The 19,567-nt window shown below is 48.4% G+C and overlaps 1 protein-coding gene across 1 annotated transcript in view; it reads right to left on the bottom strand.

Moving 5' to 3' along the window:
* The window catches only part of VOPP1 (VOPP1 WW domain binding protein), a 230,913-nt gene extending 214,483 nt beyond the window's left edge, over nucleotides 1-16,430 (bottom strand). Inside the window, exon 1 of the mRNA XM_075315151.1 lies at nucleotides 15,931-16,430. Coding sequence (XP_075171266.1) covers nucleotides 15,931-15,981 — 51 coding nt within the window. The 5' untranslated portion in view covers nucleotides 15,982-16,430. The remainder of the gene's footprint in view (nucleotides 1-15,930) is intronic.
* Between the last annotated feature and the right edge of the window lie 3,137 nt (nucleotides 16,431-19,567).

The following is a 19,567-nucleotide window of genomic DNA, read 5'->3' as shown; positions in this document are numbered from 1 at the left end:
CGGCGGGCGCGACCGCCGGAGCGCTACTCCCCCAGCTGGAGGGGGAGAATGAGATCCAGGAGCCCCTGCGGGGACCCTCCGGGGCGGCGGAGCCCTTCAACTCACCAGGGGGAGCTGCCGGCCGCCGGGAGGAATCCTCGTCGGACATCCCGCGGGTCGGGGGTGGGCGGAGCCTCAACGAGGCCCACTTCCGGTCCGCGGCCTGCACAGCCCCAGACCGGAGCGGCGATAACGGCAGCCCCCGGTGAAGTGCCGGCCGGGGGTGGCGCTCGGCGTGCGAGACTGACGGAGGAGACTCCCTGCAGGCCGCAGGGGAGAGCTACAGGGCAGAGGACGGGAGCGGATGGGAGCGGCGATGTGGGGAGATCGGAGGAGGGGTACGGAGGCCCACAAGCACGGATGAGATCTATAATTACGGTCCCCCCCAGCGAGGATCGGGCTGGGGGGTATTCCCAGCGAGGGTCAAGTTCCGCACGGCCTTCCCGCAGTCGGCAGGGAGGGAGCCCACTGAGAGCGACGGGAGAAGTGGCGGCGCAGCAGTCTGGCATCAGTACAGCGAGGAAGGACGGCGGCAGGGCGCCACGGCGGGCAAAAAGGAAGAGGTCTAGCAGGAGTCGCCCGGAGGAGCAGGGTGCGGTGACCGTGGGGGTTGACGGCCGCCAGGTGCGGGCTGTCCCCTCGCTGGTCCCCCCTGATGACTTCGGCAGCTCGTCTGATTCTGGCGAGGAAGAAGGAGCAGCGGCAGGTCGGACAGAGCGGCAGCAGGAAGATCGTGGCACGGCTGTTCCGGCGTTGGTTCAACGGCAGCCTGGTGAGCGGACGATAGAAATGTTTCATGCTGTGGGTAGCACGGGCGGGGGTGGGGGTTCGGTCGCGGGAAGCGTTGCACAGGGGGCGAGTGCGGTCGGACAGTCTGGTTTACCGGGCCCGGAGTTTTGGGGGCAGCTTTTGGGGGTGTTGCAGGGGTTGTCGGCGGAGCGGGTTAGTCGGCCTGGGCCTGGGGCTCCGGTGGGGGCGTGGGTGGGCCCCACGGAGGTGGTACAGTCAGAGGCGCCGGTGCGCGAGGTTGCGACACGGGACCCTACCTCGGCGGTAGGTGCAGGACAGGCGGCTGGTGGGGCGGCTGACGTGGGTGCGAGTAAGGAGGCGGAAAAGGAAAAAGAAAAAGAGGATGAGGTTGTGCGTTTGGATGATAGGGCACGGAGTGAAATTTATGTCTGTTTTGAAGGTCAGTTAGGGGTTCATTTGAAAAAGGAGGTGAGGGAAAAGATTTGGAAAGGGGAGTACGTGGAAATTTTTTCCCTGCTTCCCTTGGAGAAGTTTAATTTGGATAAGGTGAAACCCAGTGATACAAAAAAGGAGAAAGAGGATGAGGAAAAACGGAGGTATAGGCTGATCCCGAGGACGTTTACTAACTGGCTACAGGCCTTTGCGATCTTAGCCAGCGTGATCGGGGAAAAGGAGCCGGAGCATTGTTCCGCCCTATTTGGTTATATGGACGCGATAGGGGAGGCGTATAGGGTGTACGGCGGTTTAGGGTGGCTACGATATGATGAGCAATTCCGGCAACGGAAGGCTCTGCGGCCGGGTGTCCAGTGGGGCCACAAGGATATTTCTTTGTGGATGCGGTTAATGACGGCTCCGGCTCAGCCCTTTCGAGGGGGTGCCGGGAGCCCGGGTGCGAGCGGCGGGTCCTCGGCTGGACAGAAAAAGAGGGCTTGTTGGCAATATAACGAGGGACAATGTAAGTTCGGGGCCTCTTGTCGGTTCAAACATGAGTGTTCCGGATGTGGAGGGTCCCACCCCTTGGCCAGGTGCTTCAAGAAAGGGAAAGGAAAGGCGGGGGAGGGGTCTGGAAAAAGGGAGGACGCCAGTGAGGGTAGAGGCGATGCTTCCGTATTTAAATAGATACCCTGATGTTCGGGCGGCGGAGTTGTTGGCACATGGTTTTACGGAGGGCTTTCGGATTCCGTTTGAATCTGAGGCGCCGGTGTTTCGCCCGGGAAACTTGAGATCCGCAAAAGAACATCCGGCGGTGGTGAAGGAAAAGCTGCAGAAGGAGGTGGAGTTGGGGAGGATGGCGGGCCCATTCCAGGACCCGCCATTCTCCAAGTTACGGATTTCCCCCCTTGGGGTGGTACCTAAGAAGGAGCCGAACAAGTTTCGGCTAATTCATCATTTATCTTATCCGGCGGGATTGTCGGTGAATGATGGGATATCACCAGAGTTGTCGGCGGTATGTTATGTATCGTTCGATAGGGCCTTGGAGCTGGTAAGGGTTGCAGGGTGGGGGGCCCTGATGGCAAAGGCGGATGTGGAAGCAGCTTTTCGTTTACTCCCGGTGCATCCAGAGAGCCTTCATCTCTTAGGGTGTATGTGGGATGGTGAATACTATGTGGATCGCTGCCTGCCGATGGGCTGTTCCATTTCGTGTGCTTATTTTGAGGCATTCAGTACTTTTGTGGAATGGGTAGTCAAGGAGGTGGCAGGAGTCCATTTGGTGATTCACTATTTGGATGACTTCTTTTGCGTGGGTCCGGCGGGCTCTTCGGTTTGCTCCTTGTTGTTGTTTACGTTAGAGCGGATCGCGCGGAGCCTGGGTATTCCGTTGGCAAAAGAAAAAACAGAAGGGCCGGTGACGGCTCTATGTTTCTTAGGTATTGAAATTGATACACTGGCAATGGAATGCCGGTTGCCGGAGGGGAAGTGTTACGGGGGGCTGTCTGATAATAACCGAAAGGAGTATCAGACAGTCAGGGTCCACCGTGCAAAGACTTTGCTGCAGACTATGGCAGAGTGCAATACCTCTGTTAACTCACAGAAGGATATAATAAGTAAGTAAAGCAATTCCTCCCTTACTTGGAGGGTGTGTGGAATGATCTCTGTTAATAATCACAGAGACAAAGGCAATGTGTGCGAAATGGCACCTACCTAGGTCCGCTCTTCTAGTGGTGCAAAAGAGACGAACAGCAGCGTAAGCCGCACAAAGCTCCTACCTGCGTTCGCTCCACTAGTGTGCGAGGACACGAACCACTAGATATGGCACCTGCCTAGGTCCGCTCTTCTAGTGGTGCAAAAGAGACGAACAGCAGCGTAAGCCGCACAAAGCTCCTACCTCTGTTCGCTCCCCTAGTGTGCGAGGATACGAACAACTGCCAGACGCAGTATAAGGAACGTTACCCTAGCGGCAACGTCCACCTACGAGTAGAATCACAAGGCCCAGCCAGACCATGTGCCTCAGGCACCTGCCTATGTCCGCTCCCCTAAGAGGTAAGGATACGGACAGCAGCCGAAGCTGTAAGGTATAAGAACGCTACCCTGCCGGTAGCGCTCACCTAGCATAGACAGAGGAATGCCTAGAGGAACGCGCACAGAGCGTCTACTCATATGCATGAACCAAGAGGACTGAGCACCATGCGGCGTGTGTCAGGGTCTTATATAGACTCTGTGCCTCATCCAAGATGGAGGACACCAGAGCCAATCCGCTGCCAGAACGACAGGAGTGACGTCATGCTGGCCTATCACCGAGCAAGACGTCACAAGCACATGACCAGCGACCAATCGGCATAGAAGGTGTCAGAGACATGTGACCTCGTGTCAGCGATGATGTCACCCGCACATGTGCAATGGCTCCAAGATTGGACTTAGTCTCCGGCGCTCGCACATGTGCAGTAGCAAGAAATCTGGACTTAGTCTCCAGCGCTCGCACATGTGCAGTAGCAAGAAATCTGGACATAGTCTCCAGTGCTTGCAGCAACCGTAACAGTACCTCCCCCTCAAGGGCCCCCCTCCCGGCGACGCAGGTAATCGGCAACTAAGTCGGGAGCATGGACAGCCTCCTCAGGCTCCCAAGAGCGATGTTCCGGGCCATAGCCCTCCCAATCTATCAAGAAGAACCTGCGCCCTCTAACCATCTTAGAACCAACTATGGCTCGTACCTCATAGCTAGAGCGAGAGGAATCAGAGGCAGGAGAGTGCACTTCACGAGCGTGAGGTAAAATAGCCGGCTTTAGCAGTGAGACATGGAATTTGTCATGAATCCTAAGATGGACAGGTAACTTCAATTGATAGACTACAGGATTTACCTGTCGAAGAACCTCATAAGGACCCAGGAAGCGAGGAGCAAATTTGACGGAGCTCACTCTAAGTCTCACGTGTTTTGCAGAGAGCCACACAAAGTCCCCTGGAGAAAAGACAGGAGCCGGGCGACGAAACCGATCGGACACCGTCTTCATACGGTCCTTAGCTGCTTGGATCGACTCTTGAGTCCGATCCCAAACCTCTCTGGCATTAGTTGCCCAGTCGGCCACAAGAGGAGGAGGTGCAGCAGCGGGAAACGGTACCGGTACCCTAGGGTGTTGCCCATTATTGAGTACGAACGGTGTCTGCCCAGTGGCCTCAGCCAGCGAATTGTTAAGGGCAAATTCTGCCCAGGGTAGGAGGGAGGACCAGTTATCGTGGTTCTCAGCAACAAAGTGTCGAAGGTATATAATCATAGATTGATTGGTACGTTCAACCAAACCATTAGTCTCCGGATGGTATGCCGAAGAGAGATTCAACTCAATTTGCAGAAGGCTACAAAGCTCTCGCCAGAAACGGGAAGTAAATTGCGGGCCTCTATCACAAATGATACGATCTGGCATCCCGTGAAGCCTAAAGACATGCTTGAGGAATAGTTTGGCTAGTACCCTGGAAGATGGGATTCTCGATAACGGTACGAGATGAACCATCCGGGAGAAATGGTCCGTAATGACCCACACAAATCTATGTCCCTGTGAACATGGAAGATCACCCACAAAGTCCATGCCTACCACCTCCCATGGTCTATCTGGCACTGGTAAAGGATGCAAGAGCCCAGCCGGTCTCTGCCGTAATGGACGGTTGCGAGCACACGAGTAGCAGGAACCGACATATCTCTTGACGTGGCTGGCTAAGTGTGGCCACCAATACCACCTCTCCAGTAACTCTCGTGTCCGCCTAATACCAAAATGCCCACCCACCTTTGAGGTGTGGGCCCATGACAGTATATCATTCTGTCGATCAGGCGGAACAAAGGTCTTGCCCGGTGGGATTTGGTCTAACGTCACAGGGGAGAGCGTATGAAAAACCCTGGAGGGAAGGATAAGACGAGGTTCGTCAATCTCTTCCTGGGTAGAAAGCATAGAGCGAGACAGGGCGTCTGCCTTGTTATTCTTACTCCCAGACAAATAGTTGATGGAGAAGTGAAAGCGGGAGAAAAACAAGGACCAGCGGGCTTGGCGAGGATTCAGACGCTGAGCGGTTTGTAAGTACGTCAGATTCTTATGGTCTGTATAGACCTGGAAAGGATGTTTCGCTCCTTCCAGCAAGTGACGCCACTCCTCCAAGGCTAATCTCAAGGCGAGCAGTTCCCTATCCCCAATGGTATAGTTTCTCTCTGCCGGTGAAAAGGTTTTAGCAAAGAAGAAACACGGCCTTTTTCTACCTGCACCGTTCTTTTGATACAAGACCGCACCAGCACCCACTGACGAGGCATCAACCTCTAAGAGGAAGGGCTTACTCTCATCGGGTCTTTGAAGAACGGGAGCAGTTGAAAAGTGTCTTTTTACTGCCTCAAAAGCCTGAAATGTCTCAGTAGACCAGGCTTTGGGATTAGCACCTTTCTTAGTCAAGGCCACCAAAGGGGCCACCAAAGTAGAAAAATGGGGTATGAACTGCCTGTAATAATTTATGAATCCTAAGAAGCGTTGCACCGCCTTCAAGGAATGAGGTTCGGACCATTGCAGGACAGCAGAGAGCTTCGCAGGATCCATAGCCAGACCCTCTTGTGAGATAATGTAACCCAAAAAAGGCAATGAGGACTGCTCGAATACACATTTCTCGAGTTTAGCAAACAATGAGTGCTCCCTTAAACGGGAAAGGACACGAACGACATCCTGACGATGAGTCTCCAGATCAGGAGAAAAAATCAGGATGTCGTCCAGATACACCACTACTGAGGATAACAGTAAATCCCTGAACACATCGTTTACGAAGTCCTGAAATACTGCGGGTGCACTACATAACCCAAAAGGCATGACGAGGTATTCATAGTGACCGTCTCGGGTGTTAAAAGCGGTCTTCCATTCGTCACCCTTTCGAATTCGTACCAAGTTATACGCACCCCGCAGATCCAACTTCATAAAAACTTGAGCTCCTCTCAGTCTGTCAAAGAGCTCCGAAATGAAAGGGAATGGGTATTTGTTCTTTATTGTGATTGCGTTGAGACCCCTGTAATCTATGCAGGGACGCAAATCACCCTCTTTCTTCCGAACAAAGAAAAACCCAGCTCCCGCGGGAGAGACAGACTTACGAATGAACCCCTTCTCTAAGCTCTCTCTTATATAGGTCGACATGGCCTCCGACTCAGGTATCGACAGGGGGTAAACCCTGCCTTTAGGTGGAACCGAACCTGGGATAATGTCTATGGCACAGTCATACGGCCTATGGGGTGGAAGAACCTCAGCACCCTGTTTGGAGAACACGTCAGCGAAATCCAAATAGGGTGTAGGTATGGGAGAGAGATCAGTTTATACAACCGCAACGACCTTAGGTGGTAAGGGAAGACATCGGGACTGACATTTCGAACCCCAACTAATAATGCTGTCAGACTCCCAGTCAATGTGAGGAGCATGAGTCCGAAGCCATGGAAGACCCAGAAGGACGTCGTCTATACCCTCAGGCAAAACAAGAAAAGAAATCTCCTCTATGTGACCCTGAGACAGGGAAAGGCGCAAGGGAACTGTCCTCAATGTAATGGAGTCAGACAACATAGTTCCATTAACAACACGGACAGGAATAGGCGCCTCTAACATGATAGAGGGAATATTGTGTCCCTTTACAAATCCTGAGGACACAAAAATCCCGTCAGCTCCGGAATCCACAAAAGCCATAATAGGCCATGTATTCTCAGATAACGAGAGCTGACCTGGGATACAACACTTAGAGGGTGCAGAAGACGTCTCTAGTAACCCCCCTCTAATGGTTACTAGGCCAGGGAGTTTCCCTGACGACTAGGACACTTGTTGGCATAGTGCCCAGCCTGACGACATACGTAACATATAGGAGGACCAGACTTGCGTAGTCTGGAGAACGTATGACCTAACTCCATAGGAGTGGGAGATGTTTCAGATGCTGAGGAAGATGGTAGTGGAATAGCCCGATGCTTAGGGCGTGAGGAAGAGACCTCGAGTCTACGTTCCTTATGGCGTACATCGATCCTCGTTACTACTGTGATCAAGTCCTCCAGAGAAGCAGGGACCTCACGAGTAGCAAGGGCATCCTTGACATAGCCTGCCAACCCTCTCCAGAAGATAGGAGTCAACACCTTCTCTGGCCAATCTAGTTCTGCCACCAGAGTTCTAAAAGCAATGGCATAAGAACTAGTGGATAACGAACCCTGAGATAGATCTAACAGTCTCAGGGCCGCATCATGGGTAACCTGTGGACCCATGAATACCGCCTTAAGAGCATCAAGAAAGTCTTGATGTCTCAGAGTAACCACATCAGAGCGCTCCCATAGGGGAGTCGCCCATTCTAAGGCTTTGTCCTGAAGTAAGGAGATGATAAAGCCTACTCTGGACCTCTCCGTAGAGAAGCGAGAAGAGTTGACCTCTAGGTGTATCTGACACTGACTAATGAAACCACGACATGATCTGGCATCGCCAGAATATCTGTTTGGCAGAGCAAGTCGAGGATCATGTGCAGATGTCACCATGGTCTGAGGTTTATCCTCTATACTCTTGAGCCGTGACTCAAGTACTTGTATGTAACGGTGTAACTGCTGATATTCTGCCATAACTGCCAGACCCTTGGCTCAGTCCTAATGTTACGGGGGGCTGTCTGATAATAACCGAAAGGAGTATCAGACAGTCAGGGTCCACCGTGCAAAGACTTTGCTGCAGACTATGGCAGAGTGCAATACCTCTGTTAACTCACAGAAGGATATAATAAGTAAGTAAAGCAATTCCTCCCTTACTTGGAGGGTGTGTGGAATGATATCTGTTAATAATCACAGAGACAAAGGCAATGTGTGCGAAATGGCACCTACCTAGGTCCGCTCCTCTAGTGGTGCAAAAGAGACGAACAGCAGCGTAAGCCGCACAAAGCTCCTACCTGCGTTCGCTCCACTAGTATGCGAGGACACGAACCACTAGATATGGCACCTGCCTAGGTCCGCTCTTCTAGTGGTGCAAAAGAGACGAACAGCAGCGTAAGCCGCACAAAGCTCCTACCTCTGTTCGCTCCCCTAGTGTGCGAGGATACGAACAACTGCCAGACGCAGTATAAGGAACGTTACCCTAGCGGCAACGTCCACCTACGAGTAGAATCACAAGGCCCAGCCAGACCATGTGCCTCAGGCACCTGCCTATGTCCGCTCCCCTAAGAGGTAAGGATACGGACAGCAGCCGAAGCTGTAAGGTATAAGAACGCTACCCTGCCGGTAGCGCTCACCTAGCATAGACAGAGGAATGCCTAGAGGAACGCGCACAGAGCGTCTACTCATATGCATGAACCAAGAGGACTGAGCACCATGCGGCGTGTGTCAGGGTCTTATATAGACTCTGTGCCTCATCCAAGATGGAGGACACCAGAGCCAATCCGCTGCCAGAACGACAGGAGTGACGTCATGCTGGCCTATCACCGAGCAAGACGTCACAAGCACATGACCAGCGACCAATCGGCATAGAAGGTGTCAGAGACATGTGACCTCGTGTCAGCGATGATGTCACCCGCACATGTGCAATGGCTCCAAGATTGGACTTAGTCTCCGGCGCTCGCACATGTGCAGTAGCAAGAAATCTGGACTTAGTCTCCAGCGCTCGCACATGTGCAGTAGCAAGAAATCTGGACATAGTCTCCAGTGCTCGCAGCAACCGTAACAGGAAGCTTCTGGATTTGAAGGCGTCGGTGCGGTTTTTGTCTCAGGCCAGGAAGGTGCGGTTGCGGGATTTGCAGTCAGTGCTCGGTAAATTGAATTTCGCTTGTCGCATTATGCCGATGGGGCGGATATTTAATAGGAGACTGGCGGACGCAACCGCGGGGGTGAAAGCTCCAAATCACTTTGTCAGAGTGACCAAAGTGATGAAGGGGGATTTGTTGGTTTGGGAGGAGTTCTTGGACCGGTACAACGGTCGGACCCTTTGGATGAGCGAGGCATTGTCCAATAGCCAACTGGAATTGTACACTGATGCGGCTGGGGCGACAGGTTTTGGAGCAATTTTTCAGACGCGCTGGTGTGTGGGAAAGTGGCCACGGCTTTATGTAGAAGCAGGTTTGGTAAGGAATTTGGCGCTGCTGGAATTGTTTCCCATTATTGTAGCGGTGGAGTTGTGGGGCCCTGTTTTTTCTGGACGAAAGGTTTGCATGCATTGTGACAACATGGCGGTGGTGTATTCCATCAACGCACTGTCGGCAAAATCCCCGCCGGTTGTGGGGTATTTAAGGCATCTGGTGTTGCGTTGCTTGGAGTTAAACATTTGCGTGGTGGCTCGGCATGTGCCTGGGACTCGGAACGAGGTGGCTGACGCGCTATCACGGTTTCAGTTTTGCAGGTTCAGGAAGCTGGTGCCGGAAGCGGACGCGGATGGAGAACCTTGCCCGGACTGGCTGTGGGACCTGGCATCGGTATAGCATTTGAGGGAATTCGGAGATCGGTGTCTGAGGCTACTTGGTGCCGATATCAGGCGGTGTGGAAGGAATGGGCAGAGTTGGAAAGTAGGGAATTCATGGAGTCGGGTTACAAGGGCCGAGTGTTGGGGGTACTGATGTTAATTAGTGGGGACTTCTCGGAAGGTCGGTCCATTTCGGTGATTGGTTGCAAGTTGGCGGCGTTGGCCTTTTTGTTTCAGATGCAGGGGGTTCGGGACGCGACTAAGGATTTTCTGGTGCGGCAGGCAATGAAAGGTTTTCGGAAAGGGGCCCAGTCGCGTGACAGGAGGCGGCCGGTGTCATTGCCATTGTTGGTTCGTTTAGTGGGGATTTTAGGGGGGTTGTGTTCGTCTCATTATGAGCAGATGTTGTTTTCGGTAGCTTTCGTATTGGCGTTTTTTGGGGCCTTTCGCATTGGTGAATTGGTTAGCCCGACTAAGCAAGCGATGGGTGGTTTGCTGTTGGAGGATGTAATGCTGGGGGAGGATAGAGTGGAATGTCGGCTTCGCTTTTCGAAGACGGATCAAAGGGGCCGGGGGCGCTTAGTAGTGTTGTTCGCTTTACCGGGGCACCAGTTGTGCCCAGTGGTACAAGTGTCAGAGTTTTTAAGGGTGCCCTGGCGTTTTTCTTAGACATGTGGACGGATTGGCTTTGTCGCGTTACCAATTCAATGCGGTGCTGAAGATGGCTTTAGCACGGGTGGGGGAGGAGCCACGTGAGTACGGGTCTCACTCCTTCCGGATTGGGGCGGCAACGGAAGCCGCCAGGTGGGGTTTGAATGAGGATTGTATCCGGCGGATTGGGAGGTGGGAGTCTTCCAGGTTTCGCTTGTACGTTAGGCCTCACTTGATCAGGTGATGCCTCAGGGGTGGGGGATTCCTGGTTTGCGTTTTTGATGCTGGTATGTGACAATTTTCTTGTCTGTTGCTGTTTTTATTCGTGGTTGTTTATATTTTGTAGGGCCCTGCCTTGTGTGGATCCTCGGGCACTCCTACGTGTATTGGGGAGCGTTGCGGGCGGATGTGCGTCGCGATGGTCGGCAGCTTGGTGTGTCGGTGACGGAGGCCCGAGTAAAGTGGCTGGGAATTCGGGGCATGACCTGGGGTAGGGTGCGCCCAGAGGTGGCTTATTATAGCCGTATGGATCGTGACCCGGATGTGTTAATTTTACACGTGGGTGGGAACGATTTGGGAGTAAGGTCGGCAAGGGAATTGAAAAGAGACATAAAGCTGGACCTGTTACATTTGTGGAGGGCGTTCCCGGGCATTGTTATTGTTTGGTCGGACATTATAGCTCGGACGCAGTGGCGTTTCGGTAGGTCGGTGGACCGTATTAATAGGGCTCGGAGCAAGCTGAACCGGGCAATTGGCAGGTTTGTGGCAAGAAATGGTGGGTTGGTGGTGCGGCATAGAGAATTGGAGGAGTCCACGGAGCAGTATCTAAGGAGAGATGGGGTTCATCTGACCGATGTGGGTCTAGATTTATGGATGTTGGGTTTGAGGGATGGCCTGGAGCAAGCACTAGGGGTGTGGGGGGCCCGGGCCAAGTAAGGGTGTCACTTGGCCGGGCTGTGGCAGGGTGATAGGTCCGTCAGAGAGGTTGGGAGTACCGACAGTCGGTTTGTTGGTACGAAGTCGCTCAAGGGGAGTGGCTTCGGACTGGATGGGAACTTGTGGGCGGAGGTCCCGCAGGTTCTGGGTAGGGGTAATCAACAATGGAACGTTGTTACCCCTCACCTTGGGCCGGGTGGTCACGGCCGAGGTGGTCCTCTGGGCCGGTTTGGAGGTTACGGCCGGGGGGTTAGGAATGATGGTTGGCCTCTCGGACGGATCTATCGGTGTTTCTGGTTATACGGGTATATATGTATAAGATTAAGTTTAACAATTGAGTGGCATGTTGGGCCACGAGTTTTTGGTATACATATATACGGTAAATAAAACTGTGGCCATTCCTGCAATAAAGTCGTGGTTCTCGTCTTTATTTAGGTAGATATGGTACGGGGGTGTTTAGCATGGTAACCTGCTTATCCCTTATAGATGCGTCAAGAAGGGCAGTGAGCCCCATAGGGGTGAATGAACCCCATGATGATCAGGAGGGTGCAAGTTAGGAAGGGGTTAATTGGATTACATGGATAGGGGATATATGGGGCTATAGGATTGGTAGAAGGGAGCTGTAAGGGGATTGGAGGGGAGCAAGGAAGGGGTGGGGGGTTTGTGGGAGGTATAAGAGAGGGGGTGTACTGATTACCTCCCCTTTTGTCGCCGGAAAGTTGTGTCCCACCCGCCCGCCCTGATATATGTATGTGTATATGTTTATAAAAAAAAAAAATAATGAAAAGGTGATGGTTTTTTCAAAAAAAAAAAAAAAAGCATATAAAAAAAAAAAAAAAAGAGGAAGAAAAGAGAATACAAGGTTGATTTGCCAATTTTGTTGTTGTCACAGCGGGGTGATAGGTCCGTCAGAGAGGTTGGGAGTACCGACAGTCAGTTTGTTGGTACGAAGTCGCTCAAGCGACCTCTGGGCCGGTTTGGAGGTTACGGCCGGGGGGTTAGAAATGATGGTTGGCCTCTCGGACGGATCTATCGGTGTTTCTGGTTATACGGGTATATATGTATAAGGTTAAGTTTAACAATTGAGTGGCATGTTGGGCCACGAGTTTTTGGTATACATATATACGGTAAACAAAACTGTGGCCATTCCTGCAATAAAGTCGTGGTTCTCGTCTTTATTTAGGTAGATATGGTACGGGGGTGTTTAGCATGGTAACCTGCTTATCCCTTATAGATGCGTCATGTTATTTATGGCCATGCTGTGATATAGAATTCTGCCATAGTAACAAGTCACTTCATGAGATGTTTTCCATCCTAAATATTCTGTAGGTGATGTTGCTGAAAAGTGGAAGGAACCACAATAACTCAGCATCAAAGTGGAGACCACATTGGGTTACAGATCTGGGTCTCCGAATACTAAGTCACATAGTGCAGAAAAGTCACCATCACTCTGCTGTCTCCAAACCTCCTCTGCCATTAACATCAGCACAATAACTATGAACCAGGAACCTCATGGCTAAGGTTCCCATGGCAAAGTAGCGGCATTCAAGCCTGGACTCTGCGGCAGTGAAAACATACTCAGTCGAGTGATAAATGACAATTCTCTATCTGACAGTCGGACTGAAGTGTTTGGAGAACATTATCTGCCTCACTGATTTGCCTCCACTGTAAAGTTTGATGGAGGAAGGGTTGTTTTTCAGGGGTGGACCCAGGCCCATAAAGATCCACTTAGACAGGCTGATAATTAGGGAACAAGCATTTGTAAGACTCATCACCATTTAAAGTTGGCAAAGTTTGATTTTTTTTTCAGCACAAAGAAGGAGGAAAGATTTTTTTTACGATTAATGAAAGATCATTCATCCATGATCAATAAAAACTAAAATATGTATGGCTATGTTGTCATTAAGATTGTTCTTTAAACGACTGTTCAACCAGCAACACACTTTAAAGGGAATCCATCACTAGATTCATGCTGCCCAAACCACGGGTACCATGAAGCAGAGCCTGGCTGCCCGATTGCTGGTATGTTTTACCCCTGACCAGCTTCTCCTAACCATGCTCTACTGGACTTTCAGGTCTCTCCTATGTGTGTACAAAGAAGAGACTTATCAGTCATGAGAAGTGGGGCTGGGAGAAGCCAGCTAGAGACCATAGGGAGAGACATGGGCAATCTGATGCAGTCCCTGGCCAGCTTTTCAAATTATGTATTCTCTGAAATGCTACAACGTTTCAAGACTAAAACATAGCTGGCAGCATCAGGCTTGGATTCACATAACCAGACCACCGTTCAATGTAGAGTTCAGCATGCACGGAACAACACCCTGAGTGGTGTGAACTACAATGAAGAAAAAACTTGGAAGTTGCAGCTTCTGGTAAAATTGTTACAAATTTAAACATAATTCAATCCTTAAACATTAGACATATGTGAGATTAATAAGATTGAAAGACAAGAAGCACAAGGCGACGCATTTCAGACACAATACTACACTCTTTATCACACTTGATAAAGAACGCAGTACCGCGTTTGAAATGTGTCACCTTGTGCTTCCTGTCTCCCAATCTTATTAATCTCATGTATATCTAATTTTTAGGGACTGAATAATGTTTACATTTATACCAATGTTACCAGAAGCTGGAACTTCCAAGTTTTTTCTTCATCGGATTCATGCTGCCTGTGGTTTGAGGAGCTTAAATTTAGTGGCAGATTGATTTTACTCTAATGTGACCTAAAGCTTATCCACGTCTCTTTCTCACTAGTGGTTTACTAAATGTATTACAAGTAAAACGTCCAAGGGATTACGTCTGTTTGTGGAGAGTGACATCCGAGGCTTTTCATAAAGTCAAATCAGTGCTTTGCACTGAGGAGTAGCAACACTCCAAAACAGGTTTCTGAAAATAGAGATTCTGGTTTAGCTGTAATCCTAAATCACGTGGTAAGGCTTGTTAACTTTTAATATTGCTTCTTTCAATAGGTAGTACTAAAGTTCAAGTCCTCTTCCTCTATGAAGAGGCAATTTGCATTAGTAAAAAGCCCAAAATTCACCAATTTGCAGAACCATAGTTTAAGTCAATTTTTGCTAAAACCTGAAAAAGTTAAAAAAGTGACATATGATGATGTACACCATTTTTTTTTTTTTTTTTAAAAATGTATAACTCATAACTTAACTTTATTAACACTAACACCTGACAATGATTCAACTCCACGCATACTCAAACCAGGTGTAGATTTTATTTTCTTAATCTAGGACCATCCAAAATGCACCAAATTTTTATAACATGTGTGAGTCGTTTAATAAATATGGCGCAAGTCACTCCAAATGATCTTTCCTTTTAGAATGGTGTATTACATGCCCATCTTAGTAAAGGTGGGTCATAGTTTCTTTGTTTGTGACTTTTTTTAAAAAAGGGGTGAAGTCACAACATTTGTGGGGGCGGGGAAAAGCCAAACAAAAATGTGACCTTAAAAAAATTAAACACAGGGATTGTGAAACGCGCAAGGGGATGTTGAAAATTTATGAGTAATGTAATTATAATCGGGATCCTGACAGCACCTCTCTCTGGAAATCTGTAGTCTACATTCCGAAATGTAACCAAGACTCCGCAATGTAACCAAGTCTAATGACAAGTGCATTCTTTTAGGTGTCAGAGTCTGTCGCATGTCTATAAGGTTGCGCCTTGCTCTCTCTGTACCGGATACACAGCTGCTCTGTTTGAATTTCACTTTTTGACCTCATTTACATGTACAACAGCGGAGTATTGATCACGACAACAACAGGATTTATTAATAGACCGGAGCCTCAACAAATCTGTTGTGCTTTCCAGGGGAAGGAGCACAAACTGGGTAAAGTTACACTAGTTCATTCACACAGTGAATACAATGTATCCATACAGATCACCTAATAATAATAATCATAACAAATGGAACGCATATGAAACGCGTGGGCGAAGAAAGATACTAGATTAAGAAAAGAAGAAATCACAGTGCTCCGGGGGACAATGGACACACACATGCAGGAAGAGTACAGTAGCAGTAAGGCCTTCCATTTCATACTATGCTGAGTACAGGCTTTTATTTTTCCTGCTGTAAATAATGAATGAAACAAAGGAAGGTCTGCAGCTGGCTGGAGACGCAAGAAGACATTTAGCTGGCCTTGCCCCTAACTCCAGACACCCAGTAATATTACTAATGCAGATCTCAGCTGCTGCGGATCTTCTTGAAAGACAGCAATCATGGTGGTCTTAAAAGTGTTTAGAAGCACCGTTTCTTTTAGAGCACATAAAAAGATGTTCTGCAGCAGCTATTCTGCTGGAAGGTAAAATCTCATTAGTAAAAATGTAAATGTGGACTATGAAAAAGGAGGCACAGGATGAGGAGATATATACCAATGCCAAGTGGGTTTTTGTTTCCATACATAATGAATTAAACAAGTTGACAAATCTGTTAGAAGTGACACCCTTCCTCATCAGGTATAGACATAGTAGGAGGAGGTTACAAGGCGCCTTAGCTGAAGATTTCCAGAGCCATATATAGAAGCTAAGAGAGCAGTTTGTCTAACAAAGGAGGGTGGATGATGGGTGATCTGTAGAATGGAGACTGCTTTCCATAATTTATGATATCACATCATATTGCGATATGGTGAGAGGATGACACCTATTATAGAGGACAACCCCTAGCAGTGTGACAGTAGTCCTGGCTGTGACCTGTGCTTACCTCCAGCAGCAGTGACAGCAAGAAGACACCAGCACACTGCAAACTCTTCATGTCTCAAGCACTTCCTTTAAGACATCAACCCAGTGATCAGCCCTTCTTCGCCCGGCATCAATGGCCAGTTCTCCACATACAGTAATGTCAGCTGTAGAGTCCCCCCAAAATCACTTCTCCAGCCTTTACTTTAGGGTCTCCTCCATTTGTTGTGAACTCACATAGCGGATTCTAAATCATCAGGACAATCAATATAAAAGCAGAGTATAGAAGATTGATCCTGGGACTCCGGTGCTGGTTACAAGCCCATCATCCTCATCAGATGACAGAGGTGGCTCGTACAGGAGGGGGCGAGGATGCTGATCATGTGGGAAAGCGAACAAAAAAAACGATGAGGGAGGGGACGTGAAAAATGAAGAAAGAAATAGCAGCTGGGAAAGGAAGACAGGGTGGAATCCTAAGCTTGATCCCTGATAGAAATGGAAGGAGAGGAAAGCCTGAGAACACACAGTGAGGAGGGGATTAGGAGGAGGAGGGGGTGCTGGCCTTTTACACCTCCCTCCCTCCTTCCCTCCCTGTCGTGTTTCTTTATGGCAGCAGTAATGAGATCTTTCATATTACATTATTATTGTTCCCGTGTCAGTGGCCTGTGAAGCATCCAGTGATCGTACAGACTGTGCCGTCGAGCTCTGCTCCGTGTCATGGGGGCTATGCTGTGTCTATGCCTATACAAAGAGCACCTAACACTTGTCTTATTGTGTCTGCTATACCTCACTCAAGATATTTCACTAGGGTTACCTTTATCACATTAAGTTCACACTAAGGCCATTACGTGCACACGTTGAGTCTTTTTACCTCAGTATTTGCAACCAAAACCAGGAGTGGAGCAATCAGAGGAAAAGTATAATAGAAACACGTCACCACTTCTGTATTTTCCACCACTTCTGGTATTGGCTTTCGAATGCTGAGGTAAAAAAACTCACCAAATACTCAGCGTGTGGTTTCCGTCAGATTCCCTCCAAAAACTGTATTCCGATGGAAACCCCGACAGAGCCTTGACAGAGTCACTGTGGACACCCTTCCGCTTCTGTCCTGGCAGTATTTGTCTTTTTTGGACTTCCATTAAAAAATGTGCAAAGTGAAAAATGAAATCAGAACAATGAAAAGGTGCACTAGAGAATTTAGAACTGGTGGAGAAAGGATGAACCTGATGGATTTAAAGGGAATCTGTCACCAGGTTTTTGCTCCCCCATCTGAGAGCAGCATAATGTAAAGAAAGAAACCTTGATTCCAGTGATGTGTCACTTACTGAACTGTTTGCTGTCATTTTGATCAAATTAATGTGTACTCTGCTGAGGATCTAGCAGTTATACAGAGCTCATGAATATGCTGGACTACCCGCAGCATGTCAAGTAGTCTTGTAATGATAATCTACTGTTGATTAATCAGTGATTTTATCAAAACTACACTAAGCAGCTCCGCTGGAATCAGGATCTTTGCCCCTATGTTGTACTGCTCTCAGATTAGGTGGCAAAACCTAATGACTGATTCCCTTTACGTACTTTGTCAACCAATTAAGTAACTAAATATATAACTATGAATCATAAAAAAAGAGCAATGACATATGTCAGGACCATAGTATAAAGACAGGCACAATAAAACAAACCACAATGGAAAAAAAGGGAGAGTGAGAAGGTAATAAGTGAGAAAGATAGAAGATGATAGATGTAAGGGGCACACAAAAAATTAGGAGGAAGGGGCAGGAATTAATATGAGTAGGATGTATTATTGTACATAATTAACCAAGCGACAGACTGACATTTTACAAATGTTGATGTGCATATGCCATCCACGAGCCCCACAAGCCTCATAAAGTTACTTTATCTATCTCAGCCAGAATTTATGAGAAATCTAATTGTTTTTTTTCCAAGCAGGGTCTATTATTTACTTTTTAGAAAGTGAGTTAGTGAGTCCATTCTTATTCTTAATTATATGGCAGGGTGGGAAAGTATGTAAAAGACTAAAGAAAATGATAGGTGGGAAATCCTAAGGTGACACTTACTGTATACTGTCACTGCTTCCGATGCTGTTCATTTCTAAGACTATTCTTGCCCTTGTAAGAAAACATGATGCTATAAAATGCAAAACACTCCAGTAATATATTATCTGGAAAAACAACAGCCTAAGGTCAGTTTCACACATACGTGTTTTGCAGTTCATACCTGGACTATTATGCATGAACTGGCCATAGGTATCCTGATCAAAACTCAATACCCTCATATACAGCAAATGAAATAAGTATTCTCACCAATTTTCCAATTAAATATATTTCTAAAGAAACTATTGACATGAATTTCTCACCAGGTGTCGGTCCCAACCCATCCAATCCACATAGGCAAAATAATCAAACTATAGATGTCTATAAGTCAAACTATATAGATAAAGTTATGTGTATTGCTGAGAAATGACACAGGGAAAATATATTGCATACATGAAGAAAAAAGCGCAAAAAGCCAGGGGAAGTCATGACACCATCTGCAATATATCAGTAATTAGAAAGCAATCCTAGCACTTAATGAAAAATATCAGCTGGTTCAACTGATGGTCTACAAAAATGTGTCTCATTACCAAGGTGCAACTCAAGAAACTTTTCTTGATGGGCAAAACCAGTGAGCTGCCTCAAGACCTTTGCAACCCTATTGTTGCAAAACATACTGATGGCATTAGTTACAGAAGAATTTCTAAACTACTGAACATTCTGACCACTGTTGGGGCCATAATTTGAAAGTGTAAAAACATGTTTTCACCATAAACCAGCCATGGCCAGGTGCATTCCATAAGATTTCAGACCAAAGAGTAAAATGATTTATCTGAAGAGATGCCCAACAGCCAAGAACCACTGTTGGAGCGCTAAGAAAGACCTGAAATCAGAAATTATAATTTCTTAAAAGAAAACAATATATAATGCACTCAACCTCCAGGGCCTGTATGTACGCTCACCATGCAACACTCCATTACTGAACAAAAAGCATGTGTGGCGCCCCTGAGGCTTCAGTCGCCACAGAGTACCACTCCTCCTCACTTAAGGTGCAGTGCTCATTCTGGGTAAGGAGGAGGCTATTCACTGGTGTTCATCACATTCACACACAGCTTAGTAGCAGCCACTGGAACTGGGTGAGAGGTCATTTGGATGGTCACCATAGCAATGGGATTTTCCACTCATGAGATCAGCACCTAGGGGGCGGAGCTACACACTGGGGAGTAAGTTTACACATACAGACACTTCAGAACATCTGAGAACACGAAAGATGTGAGACGCAAGAGAACACAGTCGTTGAGGGGAGAGCTGTTAGCTCCCTGAGGACCGGCGCAGGCAGGGTGCAGAACCCTAGGCTAGGGAGAACTTTATGTCCCTCTGGTAAATCCGCCGGGCAGGAGATTCCAAGTTTCCTTGCCCACCTCAAGTGCCCGGGGCACAGCAGCAGACAGAGTCAGGAGTTGTGACCACAGTCCAGCCCAATAACGGACTCGTGCTGCCTTTCATACGGGACGGGAACTAAACCCAGGACAGGAGTTTCTGAAGGACTACAGGTCACAGGGACTCAACTCACACCGCACAGAAAGGTAGGGCTCACAATTCACAACA

Source organism: Anomaloglossus baeobatrachus, chromosome 6, assembly GCF_048569485.1.
Source record: "Anomaloglossus baeobatrachus isolate aAnoBae1 chromosome 6, aAnoBae1.hap1, whole genome shotgun sequence".
NCBI lineage: Eukaryota > Metazoa > Chordata > Amphibia > Anura > Aromobatidae > Anomaloglossus > Anomaloglossus baeobatrachus.
This window is presented reverse-complemented; position numbering and strand designations above follow the sequence as displayed.